General features: G+C 39.8%; 1 protein-coding gene across 2 annotated transcripts in view; it reads left to right on the top strand.

Moving 5' to 3' along the window:
* CCDC146 (coiled-coil domain containing 146) overlaps positions 1-18,808 on the top strand; it is a 112,626-nt gene extending 93,818 nt beyond the window's left edge. For both annotated transcript variants that reach the window (XM_073000703.2, XM_078394329.1), the window contains 8 exons: positions 3,839-3,927; positions 4,030-4,194; positions 5,784-6,008; positions 7,667-7,895; positions 12,694-12,822; positions 14,103-14,240; positions 15,966-16,214; positions 18,104-18,808. In XM_073000703.2, coding sequence (XP_072856804.2) covers positions 3,839-3,927; positions 4,030-4,194; positions 5,784-6,008; positions 7,667-7,895; positions 12,694-12,822; positions 14,103-14,240; positions 15,966-16,214; positions 18,104-18,307 — 1,428 coding nt within the window. In that variant the 3' untranslated portion in view covers positions 18,308-18,808. The remainder of the gene's footprint in view (positions 1-3,838; positions 3,928-4,029; positions 4,195-5,783; positions 6,009-7,666; positions 7,896-12,693; positions 12,823-14,102; positions 14,241-15,965; positions 16,215-18,103) is intronic.
* Positions 18,809-19,756: the final 948 nt, after the last annotated feature.

Below are 19,756 nucleotides of genomic sequence, written 5' to 3'. Positions count from 1 at the left end.
TTGTTATCTTTTACTAGTGCACTAGGTTTTTTGTAATTCGTATTCCTAAATATTTAATCTTTTTCTCAACTTAGAAATCCATTTTTCCATTAATTCCATTATTGTATCTTCTTTGATGTTCTTGACTAGTATTTTTGTTTTCCCCCTGTTTACTTTCATCCCAGCTAACTCTCCAAAAATTGCTAACATTTCCATCAATGATATTATTGATTCAGTTGGTTCTTCTAATATGAAAACCAGGTTGTCTGCAAATGCTTGTAATTTGTACTCTTCTCCTGTTATTTTTAATCCTTTTATTAACTCATTACTTCTAATTTGATTGTTAAGCACTTCCAATGTAAGGATGAAAAGTAGCAGGGATAGGGGGCATCCTTGTCTTATTCCTTCGTACAACTGTATTTCTTTTCTTAATTCTCCATTGATTTTTACTTTAGCACTTTGTATCAATGGGTCCTATTAGTTTTATAAATCTTTCCCCAGCTTCTATTACTTCTAGATGTTGTAGCATGAAGCTCCAATTAAGCTTTGTCAAAAGCTTTCTCAGCGTCTAGGAAAATCATAGCCATTGTTTTTCTGTATGCGTTTCATAGTATTCTAGAATGTTTAATTCCCTGGAAAAGAAACTGATGTTAGGAAAGTGTGAAGGCAGGAGGAGAAGGGGACAACAGAGATGGTTGGATAGTATCATCGAAGCTACCAACATGAATTTGACCCAACTCCGGGAGGCAGTGGAAGACAGGAAGGCCTGGCGTGCTCTGGTCCATGGGGTCACGAAGAGTCAGACATGATTAAACAACTAAACAACAAAAAATGTTTAATATTGTCCTTATATTGTTTCTCATCTGTCTTTTTGGTAAAAAAAAATGATTGCTCTTGCTGGATTATTTGGATTAAGATCTTTTTCAGCCTAGTTGCCAAAATTGTTGTGTATACAGTATTTTATAATCTACATTTAAAAGTGAGATTGCTCTATAATTATTTATTTCTTTTGGATCAGTTTTTTCTTTATGTATGAGAGTGATCAATGCCTCCTGTCCATGTTGAAAGTATTTCTTCTTTTTCTTCAATATATTCCTATTGTCTCTTATATAATGGTTGTTGTGGGTTTTTCGGGCTCTTGGGCGGTGTTCTGAAGGTTGTTCTTCCTGATGTTTCGCCAGTCTCTGTGGCCGACATCTTCAGAGGACTGGAGTAGGAACTCTGTCCATGCTATGTTGGTGTTTGTTGGATAATATTTATAGCTGTGGGAACGGCTTTTTGTCTTTTTTCAGGAGATAGGGTGATTGGCATGTTTTTGTTGTGATGAGGGGGGGAGAGGGAGAGATTATCTGTCACTGTGCTTGATGGGTGTCGTTAGCTGGTCTTTTTTGTGAAATGATCTCTGGCCCTTGTGGCTGAGTAAGAGTTTGTTGACCTTTTGCAAATTGTATTTTTCAGAATGGGCTGCCAGGTCGAGTTTAGTTTCAGGCATTCTTCTTTCCTGTTGAAGTTTTGTTTATGTTTATGGATTTCAGTGACTTCCCTGTGCAGTCTAACATACAGATTGCTGGTGTTGTCCAGTACTTCAGTATTTTTGTTAGCCGCCTAGAGTAGTCCTCGCTTGACCAGATAGGCAGGATATAAATAAAATAAATAAATAAATAAATAAATTTTGAAATAGAATTTCATGTTCTGCTTGTTTTAGGGCATGTTCAGCTACTGCTGATTTTTCCAGTTGTTTTAATCTGCAGTATCTCTCATGTTCTTCGATTCTGGTGTGAATGCTGCGTTTTGTGGTCCTGATATGTACCTGTCCACAACTGCAAGGTATCCGGTATACTCCTGTAGTGGTGAGGGGGTCCCTTCTGTCCTTGGCTGACCGTAACATTTGTTATATTTTTGTGGTGGGCTTGAATACTGTTTGTATTGAATACAGCTACCCACAAATAAAGTATTTCTCCCATACATCAAAGGGGTCACGGACTGCATGGGGAAACTTGAAAAAACACAACCTACAAACAGTATTCAACAACCGGAAAAATCAGCAGTAGCTGAACATGCCCTAAAACAAGCTGGACATGAAATTCTATTTCAAAATACTGAAGTACTGGACAACACCAGCAATCTGTATGTTAGACTGCACAGGGAAGCCATTGAAATCCATAAACATAAACAGAACTTCAACAGAAAGGAAGAAGGCCTAAAACTAAACACGGCCTGGCTTCCAATTCTGAAAAATACAGCCTGCAACAGGTCAACGAACTCTACCCAGCTACAAGGGCCAGGGATCATTGCACAATGCTGATCACCCTATCTCCTGAAAAAAAAGACAAAAACTGTTCCCATAGCTATATAAATACTCAACTATCCAACAAACAGCAACAGAGCATGGGCAGAGTTCCTATTCCAGTCCTCTGAAGATGCCGGCCACAGAGACTGGCGAAACATCAGGAAGAACAACCTTCAGAACACGGCCAAAGAGCCCCAACAACCATTAGATCCCAGTCGTGAAAGCCTTCACAAATAAACTGCTTAAACTTTGACTTTTATATAGTCACACTTGCTGATAATCAGTTACTCGGGTGCGTTTGGTTAGCAGCACCTGGCTGATACTTAGCCTCTTAATTCCTGTGGAAGCAGTTAGGTTGTACTTAGTTTCTCACACATGGCTTCTCCATTTTGGTTTTATTTTTGTAAGATAAATTATGACACAGTGCAATATGTCATGTGTTGTTCATCAGAGGTTGTATTTACCTCATTTACAGACCTGCTAGGGACCAGATGATTTTTATTTTGTCTTGAAACATAAAACCATAGAATTCAAAGAGGGTGTACTTCCTTTTTCACATGACTGTAGAAGAAGACTTCCTCCACTCCCTTCATATTACCAATTTTATGACGTTTTATGGATAAAATATTTCAAATCTATTTTGACTTGAATACTGTAGTTAATACAGGCCCAATGCATGTAATTGTGGGCCATGCTTGTCCAGAGATGATGCATGCCTTTCCATTTTTATAAACCAAGCTTGTGGACAGTATTCTTGGAGAGACATGGGCAATCCTGTGTGTGGATCTTGATCCTTTCCGACTCAAAAAATCAGGGTGGAAGACTGGAACAAGTTGAGTGAAGAAGGGAAGGGTCCCAATGTGACTAAAACAGGCAAGAGTGAAGTCTTGGTTGAAAAGTCCTTTCCCAAACCCCACCATATTGGATGGTTTCCAGTCTGTCTCCCATACCTCATTCTTGGGCACTGTATGTGAGAATGTGTTGATCTCTTCATTTCAAGGGTTTGGAGCAAATGGATTGAATAAGATCCATTTCAGTTGGGATGCAGGCCTTGTTACAGAACAGAGTTGGCAGTTGATTTGCTGTGTGCACCAGTTGGGCCCGCATACATAATTCTTGCAGCTGGCTAGGGCTGGGCATGAACAATAGCAACTGTATGGTCAGTATTATTTAGACAGCCCCCATCATGGATCTTGGCTGAATGCTACCCCCACATCCTTGAAGTGATGAGTGATGATGACCAATCCATTGCGCAAACTATCTGGAGGGCAGGTGTGTACTTGTATCCATTATGCCCAAATGATACTTTTGCCTCTGCTGCAATCCTTCAAATGCCAGCTATCATGATAAAAAATCTAACACTGCAGCCATTTCAGTTGATAGGTAAGTTGGTGGTTCAGGGAGGCAAACGGTTCAATTTTTATTTCTTGGTGTTATGTGATCTGCACCACTGCATCTTCATTTTGAGAAATTGGCGGGACCTTGAGTAATTTGTATGTATTGCTTTTTTATAAAATGTATTTGCACCTCTTACAACTATGAAAAAATTCCCTACTATTGTTGCTACAGATACGGCTGAATAACATAGTTGCGGAAATAAAAACAAAAGACTTTGAAATAAGGGAACATAAGAAGAAGCAAAGAGAAATTCAGAGACAGTAAGAAAACTTTGAGCATGGATTTGATGGAATAACTGCTTCCACAAATTGGAGTTTTTTAATATCATTAACATCTTTCCCTAAAATGTTTTTGGCTTTCAGGATGAAAGAATTTGCTAAACTATATGATATTGTAAGACATGAGAGAAACAAGCTGGTAAATCTGGTGCATTGTGCCCGCCAAAAAACAAATGAAATTAAGGAGAAAGTCAAAATGCTGGATAATGAGATGGAAATCTTGCGGCACAATTTTGCAGTTAAGGAAAGGTGGGTATCTTGATAGATAATCACTCTGAAAAATCATCTTTTTCTGACTTGCATTTAGAAACCCAGTTTTACTGTTTGCATTATGTTGCGTCGCAATCTTTTCCTTGTCCTGCCCAGTGAGTGCAGAAGATGGGGGGCCTTAAAAAAAATCCCTCAACTCCCTTTTCTTCATTCCTAGAAGCTGAATCTTAACACCTCCAAAGATACAGACCTCTTCTGCATTTGGATTACATACAGCCACCAGCAATAGTATTAGTGCCTCCTTCCCTGCTCTCTTCCTGACTCTTTTCTGCAGAAGGAAAGGAGTGGATTTCCCAACTGCTGATCTCAGATGTAACCCTTTAGAACTTGCATTTCCTAGGTAGTTGACTTCACAGTCTCAGTCATGTGAATAAAGACCTTTGTCCCCAACTACAAAACCGTCACAGTTTTATTTCATTTTTAAAGAAAAATGTAAAGTAAAAATGCTAAATGGACAGCTGTAAAGGGAAGTAATCCTCTTTCTGGAAACAACAATATATTTCCTGGAAAGAGGACTACAAAAAATACAAAAAGAAAAGAGAAATAACCTTGATCACATCTACCTTGTAGGCCCCTTCCAACTTTACTTTTCTATGATTTTCTATGATTCTGCATAAATATTCCACCTATTCCACAGACTGCAGGGGGAAACTTTTGAAAAAAACACAACCTACAAACAGTATTCGGGCCCACGACAAAAATACAACAAATATTACAGTCAGCAAAGGACAAAAGGGACCCCCCACCACTGCAGGAGTATACCGGATACCTTGCAGTTGTGGACAGGTATATATCGGGACCACAAAACGCAGCATCCACACCAGAATCGAAGAACATGAAAGACACTGCAGACTAAAAGAACCAGAAAAATTGACAGTAGCTGAAGATGCCCTGAAACAAGCAGGACATGAAATCCTATTTCAGAATACAAATGTACTGGACAGCATCAGCAATAATTATGTTAGACTGCACAGGGAAGCCATTGAAATCCACAAACACCAGCAGAGCTTCAACAAAAAAGAAGAAAGTCTAGAACTCAACAAAGCCTTTCTCCCAACACTGAAAAATACAGCCTGCGAAAAGGTCAACGAACTCTACCCTGCCACAAGGACCGGTGATCACTGCTAACAAAAAGACCAGCTAACGACACCCATCAATCACAGATAATCTCCCCCCTTATCACAATACACCTATAATAAAAAAAACAGTCTAATCACCATAATCACCCAATCTTCTGAAAAGGACAAACACCTGATCTCACAGCAACAAATACTCAACTATCCCACACACTACACTAGAACACAAACAGAGTTCTAACTCCTGTTCTCTGAAGATGCCGGCCACAGAGACTGGTGAAACGTTATGAAGAAAAACCTTCAGAACACGGCCAAACAGCCCGAAAAACCTACAACAACCAATAATTGTCATACTTGCATCAGTGTCATTTTTTCTTTTGTGTTCAATCTTTCCACAGATCTTGTTCAAGAAAAAAGAGTGGGCTCATAGTATCTTATCTAAGGCCACCTAGAAATATAACTTTGTGTACATAATGTTTTTATGTTCTTCAGAAAATTACAAAAATACCAGCTAAAGCTTTCCAATAATATTGCAATCAAAGACAGCATCCAGTGTGATGTCAGCAAGGCACATCAAACACTCCAGGAGATGAAAGAAAAACGAGAGCAGCAGCTGATGGATGTTGAAAGACTCACCAACATGCTCACCCAGATAGAGGAAGAAATGGTTCAGCTACGAAAAAAATACGAAAGGGCTGTTCAGCGTCGAAACGAGAGGTAGGAGGCAAAATAACCTACAAGGTGCAGAGACTGATCCTATAATATTTCATCTGTATAATAATCTCCATGTTATATCTCATGTCATGTGCCCTGGGGGACAGAAGTAGCCAAGTTGGGGCACAGGGTTAGCTAGTGGGTTTTGGGTATTTTTGTCTTTGCCATGGTGGGGCTTAGTTTCTTTGACAGAGTGACAGACAATATTAAAAGTTGAGAAACACTGCAGTACGCCTACATACTGTGCCTCATTATTCTATTGTGATCTTTGGATTGCAGGGATATGATTTTATAATGACTTGTATACCTATTAAAACTGAACAGGGAAATCACCATGGAAAGAATAACAAGTGGGCCAAGACCCTTTGTAATATCAATGTATGTTTTAGGTTGTGTTTCTAGTGAGCATAAAGAAGCTTGTTTCCAAGTAACCATGCTTGGATGTCCTGATATGTTCTCTACAGATATGTTCTCTACATATACATACAGTAGTGTCCTTAATGTGGTGCAGTCCAGATTACTGTATTACATCAGTTCTGAGCTACCTTACAATCTAATAACTGATCTTTACATATTTAGACAATAATTCTGTATCAACATGGGGTTTGATTCTTGAATAATAACTTCAGATTGCTCTTACAATAACAAATGCAGGTTAAAAAGAATAATACAGTGGTGCCTCGCTTTACTGTTTGCCCCACATTACGATGAAATCGCATTACGACAATCTTTTTGCGATAGCAATTGCGATCGCAAAACGATGGTCTGAATGGGGGTTTTTTTGCTTTGCGATGATTGGTTCCCTGCTTCGGGAACCAATTCTTTGCAAAACGATGATTTTAGAACAGCTGATCAGCTGTTTCAAAATGGCTGCCAGGTAAACAAAATGGCTCCCCGCTGTTTTCTGGGACAGATTCCTCGCTGCACAGGCACAAAAAATGGCCGCCCTATGGAGGATCTTCGCTGGACAGTGAGTTTCCAGCCCATTGGAACACATTGAAGGGGTTTCAATGCATTTCAATGTGCTTTTTATTTTCGCATTGCGACGTTTTCGTTCTACAGCGATTTCGCTGGAAAGAATTAACGTTGTAATGCGAGCCACCACTGTAATACTTAAACATTTCATCATTACTTAATCAATGTGATTATGCAAACAAAACAGGTTAAAATGTGTTGTCCGATCATGTTTTTTTTTTAATAAGAGCAGTTAGCTGGTTGTTTAAGGAAAAGGTTCTTAATCTATCTATCTACATGTCTATCTAGAGATACACTATTTATTTTGTCATTGGCCAGTCACACATGGAAAAAAGTGGGTTTTTAAAGGGACTTAATTTTGCTATATGGTTCTGTTTTAAATTATTTTTAATTCAAAAGCATTTAATATGTATTTCAACTGTATTTTAATATCATAAGCTATTGTGTATGCTTTGATGTATTTCCTTCTGTCAGCGTCTGTTTTAATCTTAATTGTGAACCACTTTGGATCCCAGTCTAGGAGGAAGGTGGGGTATATATCAAATATTGAAATAAATTTTAGGCCCAGCAGATCCTAGTTAATAGAATTGTTCTCAAGTTAACAGACTGTTAAGAAAGAAGACAAAGACAGTTTAATAGAAAAGCCCAATGTGTCTCCTAAAATTTCATTTTGGTTTTATTTGTAGTGGCGTTCAGCTCATTGAGCGTGAAGAAGAAGTGTGTATTTTTTATGAAAAAATAAATATCCAAGAGATGATGAGCCGGAATGGTGATATTGAGATTAATGTGATGGATGAAAAAATCCGCTTCTTGAAGCTGAAGCTGACCGAGAAAAAAAGGCATATTGAGTTATTATTGAGGACATTACCCATGAAAAGAGGTTTAGATGCTGATTTAGTAGTCCTTCAGATTCAAGTGAGTACAATTGAATATATTCTCTTTCCCCAACTGGATTGTTTAATTTTAAAATGGTAAATGGTTGCACTTGGTGGTCTTTGGTAGGATTATGCATAAGCCAAGCAAAGCCAGTAATAATCTCTCTCCTGTCCCCCAACAAACCTCTAGTGTCGCACTGCAGGTGCAGTTTGGTTGTACACACTGATTCTGCTTCCATTTAGCTTATGCCTACTGAAATAATTTACAGTAGTTGGGACACACTGTCAGTCAGGTCTAGGGCTATGGTCTCAGTTGAGGTATTCCTCAAAACTATGGCCTCTGGTCATCAAGTAGCACAACTCATAAATGTTAACACATAGATGTGCCTGGTCGTCTTTGTTAAGAAAGACCTCAGAATGTCTGTCACCCCTTTTCGGACTTGAACTTCATTGATGAGAAATAGTTTGAGAGACATTGTTGGTCTTCTTTTGAGGTTTTCTCACCTTCTGACAGATGTTACAGGACCAAAGGTACTTGATAACATCTTTGCCCATCCCTTTCCTGTGGACCAATGTCTCCCAACTGTTGGAGACCACTAGCATGACCACTAGGGTGGTCATGAGCTAATCTCAGGGCCACTAGCTTTCTCTTAAGCTGCCAGTCTTCCCTGAGGCAGGCATCCTTGTACAATAGGATCCTACCAAGAACAAAACTGGACTTCATACAAGAACTGAGGGGCCTAGTATTGGATTTCACTTCTCTTTGAGCAATTTGAAGGCTCTCATGTGCTTCATGCTCCCTCTGGAATTGCTCTGTCATGACTGGGATCTGTTGTTGCTCCTTGGGTGGAAGACATGAGTGAAGCTCAGACCTCGAATAGTACCAGTGGTGTGGGTGTCCTCACTACAGATGAGGGATGGTCCACTTAAGTATTGGACTTCATGACACATATTGCTGGAGCATCTGGGGTTGATACAACTGCTGCTTCAGGGATATATTCTGGAACTAAAATGCCATCTCTGGTTCCACCGGCTGCTTCCCTAACTGGTGCCACCTGGGACTTTGGGTTTGACTCTTTTGCCACTGGTTCCCTCATCTTCCCCTACCATAGTTGGAATATACTGGGACTTAGGCTTCAGTGCCTTTCTGGGTCCTTGGCACCTCAAAGTTGGTGACGTCTGTTGCTACATAAGAGGTCTTTGACTTGATGAGGTTAGCCTCTCTGCCTAGTGTGGCTGTGCAGAACTACTTCTACCTCTCAGAAAGGTGAAAAATTTTCATAGACCCTCACCTACCTTCAAATCCCCATTAGGGTTCCTATGTGTTGGTTCCAACTTGACAACATATAACATGACAGCCTTTGTATTAATAAAACTAAAGAACAGTTTTAAGCTGGAACAATGTCAGTTGGTAAAAACTGAAGTTGACACCAGATTGTGTAGAATTGTCTTGTGTAGAGGATGATCAGATAGATCACTGATTCTTAACCTGTTACTCAGATGTTTTTGGACTGCAACTCCCAGAAGCCTTTACCATCAAGCTGTGCTGGCTGGGGTTTCTGGGAGTTGCAGTTCAAAAACACCTGAGTAACAAAGGTTAAGAACCACTGAGATAGATGGTCAGAGAGGGAGCTTAATGGAGGTTTGAACCTCTCTTTTAGGTGTACTTTAACGTGATGGTGTTTTGTATTGCAGCAGTTAAGTGCTCTTGCTGAAATGGCAACAACAGAGGGGAATGGGTACAAACTCAGAATTAGTTGTCTCCGTCTGTTCTTGTCTGTTTGTACCATCAGCTCTCTGGTCTCCCAGGTCTATGGTTTTGATTGTACTTGGGATAGATTGCATGCAATTATTGTTGCATAGGAATAACATTTTTAAAAAGAGAATGCATGTGGGATTAATGTAAGCAGAAATGCACTTTTACTCCTATTGCAGTAGAATAGAATTCACTAAGCCTACTATATGAAGGCTGTTCTGCCTACTGCTAACAAGCCTTCTGTTGGACACAGTGAGAGTTTCAGTTCTTGTGCTTAGTGTCAAGAAACACCATGGAGCTGCTCACTGCTCAGGACATTCATTACTTTCTTTCTCGAAAGGCTCATTTAATTTTGACCTTATCAGCAAATCGTAATTCTTTCCATGCCAGTTCTGTTCAATCCTGCATACTTTTGACATATCAAGACTGCTGGTGTTTCCATATGAAAGAAGCTATGAGTCACTGGGCCCTGGACTATACTTCTGCTCACTTTTAAAATCATATATGAAACAGAGTTTCTACTGATCCTCTGCGGAATGCATAAACAGCTGGAATAATTAGAAATGCATGTGGAAAACGTATTTCAGTATTGGTCCTGTGGCACATTGCTATCTAGATGCAGTGGTAGCAGGAGGTAAAACTGCAAGAGTTGTCTTCACCTTTCTGGGTTTTCTTGTATCTATGAGCTAGAAGAGACCTTGGCAATTCATTTTTACCTCTCACAATCTTCCAGTCAGCTACATATTCAGTTGCTCTTTCTAGGTATAGTGATAATTGGTAATGAGGATGCTAGACAAGGCCATAGCTCTAAACATGCCTAGTAGAAGGTAAGCCACTAAATGCAGCAGGAGTTGCTTCTTAGCAAATAAGCATACCTTTGTAGAGAAAGTGCACTTATAAAATATAGCAGATGGTGAAAGGGGGAAAAAGCCTTCAGAGTTAGATGGCATTTTGACAAAGTTGTTACACGAATAGTACTGTAATGTACTTTTCAGTTTGCTGCAAAAAGGATGAATTTTGTTACTTGTCAAAAGGAAAGGAGGCTTTCTATATCTTAAAAGCCTGCCTGATATACAACCCCCAAAATATGTGTATAGTCAGGATTGTGGCTAGAATATTTAATAACTGCTTAATCAATGTTATAAACATTTAAAGCTTGATGGTGTTTTATGTCACTTCTGTAGACATTTACGGAAAAGCTTGTTGCATAAAGCATAAAGGCTGGTCCCAGCTGAGAAGGTTCCACTGGCATAAGAAAATGTAGTTACACCATGATTACTCTAAGGGTCTCATACCAGTCCAAACTTTTAGGATTGTGGCAAGGTTCAGATTTAGGTTCAAGATTCAAAGGCAAGGATGGTTGATACCTCCATCAGACCACCCAAAACCAAAGACAAATACTGCCTAGAGTGCTCGTTGACTAGATAGGCGGGATATAAATGCAATAAATAAATAAATAAATAAATAAATAAATAAATAAATAAATAAATAAATAAATAAATAAATAAATAAATACTTAAGTGTTTTTTTAAACATAAACCCAGATTGTTGGTAAATAAGGGTGAAAGTAGATGGTTCGAAAGCATGCAAATGCGAGTAGATAAATAGGTACCATCTCGGTGGGAAGGTAAACAGCGTTCCGTGTCTAAATCACACTGGCCATGTGACCATGGAAAGATTGTCTTCGGACAAACGCTGGCTCTATGGCTTGAAGAGCGGGATGAGCGCCGCCCCCTAGAGTCGGACACGACTGGACAAAAAATTGTCAAGGGGAACCTTTACCCTTACCTTTAGATGACTTTTTATTTTACATATTTAGAAGAGATGCTCCCTTGTGTAATGAAAGATGTCTATCGTAGCCTCATCCCCATCTCTTGATTTGTTTTCTCATTAGGCATTAGGAAGTAACATAGGCTTAATATACAAGTCTGGTTGCCAAGGCCCATATGTCTAGACTGACTGCAGGGGATGCCCATTCCCCTCACCCCATTTTTTAGCCAGCCATAAGAAAGTGCTGGCTCTTTTCACATGGGCTCACTAGGGTCATGAGTATAGGTGTTTTGTGTCTGGAGCAGAAAAGCAACCTCCTGAAATTCTGGGTTGTTTCACTACATGCTCAATTCACAAGCTGCCCATAGTCATAAGATTGTAAGGAGGGCCATGCTGAATCAAACTAAAGACCTGTCTAATCCCACATTCTGTTCATCCACTGGACAGTCACCTGCCAATGGGAAGATCCCAAGCAGAAGGTGAGAACAGTCGCATTCCCCACGTACACATATTACAGTTGCCTTTTGGGGCGAATGTTATCAGAGCTGCTACAATGCATGTCTCCCTTTCATTAAGGTAACAGTTCCACATTAGTGGCTCATGGTGGGTTGTGTAAAAAGATTTCTGAACTGTGTATATGCATGCTCACTGGAAATATAGCCACATCCTGTTATTTGTGAAATATGTCTTGCACCAACTCCCCCCCCCACCTTTTCAGCAGCTGTGTTGTGGTACTGTAAAGAAACAAAACAACGACCAGTTTCTAGATTTCGTGGAAGATCACAATCAATTCAGATTCTAAACCAGTAGAATTGGGTGGCAGAGAATGTTTACCTCATTTCTCTTACATCAAAGTCCCCTTTTCAATAAGTCTTTTGTGGAAATCTCCCCACCCCAGTGAAGCAACCTGGCTTCTGAGAACAGGAAGACGTGACCAGGGCAACTTTGCAATAAAAAAAGAAGTCCACAGAATTGCTCATTATCCAATTCAGATCACATATCACTGTGTATTGCAGCGAATTTTTTTATTTTGTGGCTGATGTCTCTGATAGTACCGTTGTTTTCTTCAAAAATCCAAGTATATGGAGATGTACCTACCTATATGAGAAAACCTCTTGGCCACCATTTCCCTTTTTTGCTTCCACTGAATTTCTTTCTCAGATCTCTCCAACTGAAAAAAAGTCAGATTGTGTAGTACTGGTTTGTTAAAGAAACCTTATGGTTGCTAATATCAATTATAAGTCAGAGAATGAGAGAGAAACATGCTAATTTTCTTAGACAGTTGGTTCATGATATTACTTTTATTTGACAGTTTTCACAGTGCAAGGACAAAATTAAAAGCTTTGAGAAACAGTTTATAGACCCTAATGGACCAAACAGAACAAGAGCACTCCCAGGAAAGGACCCCTCTCAACAAGAGCTGTTCAAAAAGATAGAGGAGGTAATGTACATCATTCGTATCTTTTAAAGATCAGTGACAAATAGCCACATTTAGCTACACAGACTGTGAAACCAAGTGGGTGGTGAAACAGACCATAGTGGACAATGCAATATATATATATATAAATCTAATTCTGAAAACAGTGTCTCTGGTTGCATTCATTCATGCAGTCTGTATAAGAATACTTACCCTGTATCCTGATACCCAGACATTGCTGATTGCCCTATCCCACTAGATAGAGGTGTTGACTGAGAAATGTGCAACATGGCTCTATCTGGCCATGGGATAAGGAACACTATGGATTATGAAGGGACTATGGTGGGGATAACACAAGGAAACTGTTTTCAGTAGCAGCTAGTATATGGTTCATATAATTTCCTGCTACTTCCAGCATTGTTGCTGGATAACTCAGTGAGTAGGGGATTCGGAGATTGGGAGTTGATTCCCTTCTGTGCCTCTTGGGAGACAAGCCAGGCTGTATAGCCTTGGACAAGTTGCACAGTCCCAAAGTACCCCCAGAAGGGAATGATGGAGTACTTCTGAATATTGTATACCTAGAAAACCCTGGAAAGGGTTGCCATCAGTCAGAATTAACTTGACAGAACACAGTAACAATTATTACAAACATGGACCTTTTCTTTCTAAAGCTAAGTTTTCACTGCAAGCTGTGGATTTTTCATGTTTGTTTTTGCCTGTTCAAAGCCTCATATTTTCCCATTGGAAAAACACTCCTGTCAGAGAAGAGACCTCTTTAATTACAACCTAGTATGTGAACCAGGAGAGATCAGTAAGGAGAAGGAAATTTTAGCTCATCTCCTTGACAGCATTCCCTTTGAGAAGCATGCCTTTCAATGGCTCTGGCTCTTCAGCTCTGCTGTGAAATGTATATTCCTCAGTAAAAGCAATGCTCAACATATCCTCTTAGAAGACAGTACAATCTTAGAACTGTAGAACTGGAAGGGACCCCATGGATCAAGCCCAGCCCATTTCAAGGAGAAACAATGGAGAACTCTCAACCATCAAAACCATCTAAACCATTCAGCTATCACAGCAGACACAGTCCTATAATGCATGCTTCTAGCATGTATTACAAGAGCTCATTTTAATTTTTAAAATCTGATCAGTCAAACCCATAAAATTTTGCTGCAGAAGTGCTCTTTTTCAATAAGACCCAGATACATTTGGTAATTCTGTGCTGTTAAAAACAGTGTTCTAGAACACTTGTATTGGCATAGATTTTTGATCCTGAATATTAATTATCTGTATATTTTTTTTATTAGTTAGAAATACAGCTGGTGAAGAAGGAAGAGAAATTACTTGAGAAAGACTTTATTTATGAACAGGTTTCCCGGCTGACAGAGAAAATAAAAACTAAAGCAGAAAACAGCAAACAGGATACATTAATACTGGCAAAAAAGGTAAGGCTATGATTTGATTCTAATTCACAACCCCTCTGTGACCCAGGCCTCTTAAGGAAATCCAAATACATACGCAGACTTCTGCATGTGTTTTTCGTGCTGAAACAAAACTGCCTCCTACAATTCACATTATCCATTCTAACTGAATTGTGTTCATTTCAGGGTGCATTCAAACACTACTTGAACCTGTAACTACATTTTGAAGATCACACATTTGTCTTGTATAAATAGTTAAAGTTGGAAGGGAATGCTAGTATCCAGGCAGCTATTTCAATTGGGAGAAATGTGGTTGAAGATTTATTTTTCCTTCATTTCCATTTATTGTTATTTTCCCTCTGTGTGTGTGTGTGTGTGTATGTGTATGTGTAGTAGTAGTAGTAGTAGTAGTAGTAGTAGTAGTAGTAGTATGATAAGCGCCATCTGGGTGAGGTGGTGGGGGCTGCTTCTTGTGGGCATGAGGGAGGGATAAAAGAGGAGGAAGACACTGGCATGGAGAGCATGTCAGTGTATGAGGCTGTGCAGCTGGAAGAGATTGGAGAGGAGCTGGATCCTATTTTCCATGCCACCAGAAATATGCTCTATATGGATGTTGAAAACCCTGAACAATAGTGCTTGTGGAAGTGACTCTGGTCAAGGGGAGAGACTGCGGCAGCAGGGCACTGCTGTTTAGCCCACTGGCATCATCCACTCAGCAGTGCACCCCATGGAGACCCTAGTGTAGAGTGGGGCACCCAGCTCTCACTTCTGCCCACTCATGACCAGTTTAAGCCTTCCTTGAAGGATGTGGGGTGACTTGTGACGATGTTGAAGCCCTAATGCCTGGAACTCATTGAAACCATGCACCATGAGGGTCTCCCTGCCATTGCCACTGCAGGTGGGGACGGTAATGTTCACACTCACAAAATACAAAACACAGTAGAATATAATTTTATGTTATCAAACCAATAGAAATAATTCCCACAATGCAGAATAACATAATATAAATGAAGAAAGACAACAACAAAAAATCCCCTTCTTGTCACTCACTCTGTGGGGCAGCGGAAGGAAACTTTCAATTAATTTTTTCCAGGTATAGAGCACTGACTTGGCTTCCTGAACAACCAATTCTGTGTGGATTAAAAGGGCTTTAAAAACAACAGCATTCACATGCTCTACAGTTTTCCCTGCAGGGAGAGCAGGAGAAAAGGTTCAGTTTACTGATAAGTGGTTTGATCCTGTAATATAGGTTCAATGAGTTCTTGCTTCCTGCTCTTCCCAGTGAAGTAGGCAGGCAAGTCACTTTGGTTTGATTCTGGAGATCACACATGCCGGAATTGAACCAAAAAGGAGTGATTGTGCCTGTACTTTAAAAAGCACCAAAAACAGTAGCCTGTAACAGAGACCCAAAAAGACACAGGTAGGCAAAGATAAGGGGAATTCTGGTTCATGACTGCCCATATGTTATGTGGTCACTGGGGGAAAAAGTGAATTAGCCTATCCCCAAAGCTGACTAAACCATGGGACAAACACCCATCTGATAACACCCATCGTATGTATATTGAAATAGTAGAAAGGTGTAGATAATACTTTCACAGAACTATACATTCTGCCTCACAGTATAGTTGTATAGTGATCAACTAATTAAGGCACTATGTGACAATAAAAAGGGGTGGTTTTCTTCATTTGGGGGGTACAGAGTCTTGTTGGGGAACTGGGTAACATTATTGTTGCTGCTGTTCATTCCAGATGAATGGATTACAAGAGAAAATAAAAAGCACCACCCAAAAGATGATGGCGCTTATTGCAGAGCTGTCTATGAATCAGGCCAATGCCATTAAACTGCAACAAGAAATGAGAGACAAAGAGCAGTTTGTAATGTACATCAGCTCCAGGCTACAGAAAGGTCTTCCGCCTCCTAAGGAAGTAGAGATTGAATGGTTAAAAGTGCTACGTGATGAAGAAGTACATAAAGCAGCAACCGAAGCCAAGGCAAAAGTGAGTTTCTACTTGAACTCCTACATTAAGATCATTGACCAAAAATGGTGTGAATCACAAAGGTCCACTCGAAGAAGTACGATTACATGTGGGTAACCTGTCATTCTCAAGAACTGTAGTGCACACAGCACAGGTTACAGTAGATATGAGTGTTGTAATGTGCAAACTCCAGGAGGCAGTGGAAGACAGGAGGGCCTGGTGTGTTCTGGTTCATGGGGTCACGAAGAGTCAGACACGACTTAACAAATGAACAAAAATGTGCATGTAATAGTTTCCGTGCCCAATTAATGTTCACTCACAGATACTTGTACTATGAGTGCTATTTACTACATCAGCAAGAACCCGAACAACACAACATTCATACTGCTTCTCTTCTACAGTGGACCCTTGACTTACAGATGGCTTGACTTACAGACTTTTTGAGTCACAGACTTATCTGGCCGCAAAAATTTAGGTTTGACTTGCAGACTGAGATTTGACTTACAGACCAGAAAAAAACCAAAATGGAACAAAAACGGCCTGTTATGGGATTAATCGGTTTTCAATGCACTGTAGGTCAATGGAGACTTGACTTACAGACTTTTTGACTTGAGAACCGCCTTCCAATACGGATTAAGTTCTCAAGTCAAGACCCCACTGTATTTCACTCTCAGTGGACACAATTCAGACAGTCAGCCACAAGACTTGCAGTGGTGAATGTGTGAATGTGAATTATTTCATAGATATCCATGAGGGCTCAGAGAAGGCAGGGCACCATGAGACAGTTATGGTGTTGCTGTGGCCCATTTTGTTTAAAAATCTTTGTTAATAACATCAACTGCTTGTTATTATTCCAGTAATAAGGGAGAGCAGCTAAGAGAGATCCCAGATACAATCTGAATGAGGTGTGAAGCGAGACTGCTACTTAAATTTATTTTGGTGCTTAGTCAAAACTGTAGAGCTTTACTTACCAATTTTAATGCTCATCTTCTTGTTATTAAAGCCACACAGCAGAGCTCTTACACTGCTATACCTCCTTACTGAGACCAGTGTAGATATGACAAATAAGATCTGTGACCACAACAGTTACTGTGCTGGTCATCTTACCCTCTGAACAAATTGCTACTGTTATATGATTGCAGTGCATAAAGGCTACAGCCATGTTCTTGTTTCATGAAAAAAGAAAAATTATGGGCCTAGTTATCTTTGCCATAGATGGAACAGTGTTTCTAACTGTCACCACCAAAAAGAATACATGAGTTACAATGAAATTCTTTACTTCCCAGCTCTGTCCCTACACACTAATAAGAACTAGGGATATGGTTTTGCAAATGCATTTTGAGGAAGTGGCAAAGAGTGAGGAAATGGTGCAGGAGAAAAACACCTCCCCAAACTAAATTAGGATCTCTCTCTCTCTCTCTCTCTCTCTCACACACACACACACACACACATACACAGAGGAATCTAATGAACCTCTTGCATCAGATCTGGCGCTTGATATTATTCATTGTTACCCAGTAGCCAGAAGCAACTGATGTCTGGATATTAATACATTGGTCTTGTTGATCTGTAGCACTTACAAGAACTGCTATATTTTCCTGTGTATAAGACGCCCTCGTGTATAAGATCCCCCCACTTTTCTAACTCAAAATTTTTATTCACAAAAAGTGGAGGGGAAGGCAGGGATCAAAGCTCTCTGATCCCTGCCTTCCCCCTCCACTTTGTTGCGAAGAAAAAATTTTTCTCCCTCCTTACTTCCCCTCCTTTTTCCCCCTCCTTACTTCTGTGTATAAGACAACCCTCAATTTTTAATCTAAATATTTTAGACAAAAGTATCATTTTATACATGGCAAAAATACGGTACTTTGATTCGTAACTTCCATTGATCCTTTTGTGTTTTTTTTTTACAGCGTGCTGCAGAAGAGGCGCAATCTGCCTTGCCAACTAGTATATATACCACTGCTGAACAACGCCCCAATGCCTACATCCCAGATGAAGAGAATGTTCTCCCGCTGCCGCGACCCTATGGAGCACTGGCTCCTTTTAAACCAGGCGAGCCTAGTGCAAACATGAGGCACATAAGAAAGCCAGTTGTAAAGCCCATTGAAATCTAAAAGGTGGCACATGCAGTTGTTGAAGAATACCGATTGTCCAAGGTCAGCTTTAATGTTCTAAATCAGTGATATAATTCACTGATTTTAATGAATCTGGATTATAATTGGGTCATCTAATAGATCAAGTAGTCGTGTTGCCACCAGAATACCACATCCGCATCCCCAGTTTCACTAATGAAATGAGAGACATTTTAAATTAGTGATTGTTCAACTGTGTCTCTTAAATGACTAAAGAGTCGTGCACATTTTAAATACATTTTTGTGCCACACACAGAAAATTGGGAAAATGATTAAAAATAGTACAATCCTTTTTCCTTAAGATCCAAGCATCTGAGGTGATATTTTGAAATGTCAGGCAGTAATAAGTAGTCCAAGTGGCACATTGGTGTTATCTTTCATACTTTATGCAGTCATTTATTCACATTATAAATCCACAGCTCCTTGCCATACAGATGTGAGAACTTCTTTTACTGTAAAAATAAAATGAACTACGAACTAAAATGAAGTTATTTTCCTTAACTTAGTAATTACATTCCTTCTGGGTGACACATGAAAATGTTTGTGTATCCTCTTTTCTGCCCATCACTCATCTCTGGCAGTCCAAGTTCCCAGTGCAATCATATCAGGATACCTTTACAAAGTTAATCAGGATTATTTCATTTTCCTCCCCCCCCCCACTGGTAATAAAAAGTGGAGCCTCAGGAACATCAAGAGATGAATTCCTACACTGAGGCGAGGCATAGCTTAGTTCACGGGAAAGTGGCAGGCACTACTCTATAGCCTAGTTCTTGAAATGAGGGAAGGAGGCAAGGGGCTTTTTCTGTGCTGGAGAAAACATTGTAGACCCAATGAAATGGGTGTTCATTTTCCTTTAGTTTTTCCTCTCAGGTTTGCAGAAACAAAAAAATTTTTTCCCCATGCATATAACTCACAGAAACAACAAGTAACTACAGACTGATGCAAGCTGACTGAGCAGCATAATTGAGTTCAAGGAATCTCATTCCCAGATACATGTACTTAGTCCATTGAACTGTAATGGAAACAAAAAAGATCCATATCCAGATTATGGGTGTCACTCAAACATGAAATCCAGATAGCTCTCTTGATAGCACTGTAGTCAACTGTAGGCCCTTTCCTAAGCACCATGTGTTCTCCTCTATCTTCACACAATTTAGTTTCCACACAGATTGGCACTTCCCCATTGCTTCCATCTGAATCAGGAATACGGATGCAAATGCCATGTGGAAACCTGACCATGGTAGAATGGAGGGACATTACGACTATGACTGGTTACACAGCCACTGTTACATTGAGATATGCATCTCTAAACATCTCAGAAAGTTTGAGAAATAACCCACTTTCCTTTCTAACCCAGATTTCATTAATTTTACTGTGGCAGAGAATTTTCTCACGGAAATGGCCCACTTCCTCATGGAATTTCACTGATGT

The sequence above is a fragment of the Pogona vitticeps genome, chromosome 5 (genome assembly GCF_051106095.1).
Source record: "Pogona vitticeps strain Pit_001003342236 chromosome 5, PviZW2.1, whole genome shotgun sequence".
NCBI lineage: Eukaryota > Metazoa > Chordata > Lepidosauria > Squamata > Agamidae > Pogona > Pogona vitticeps.
This window is presented reverse-complemented; position numbering and strand designations above follow the sequence as displayed.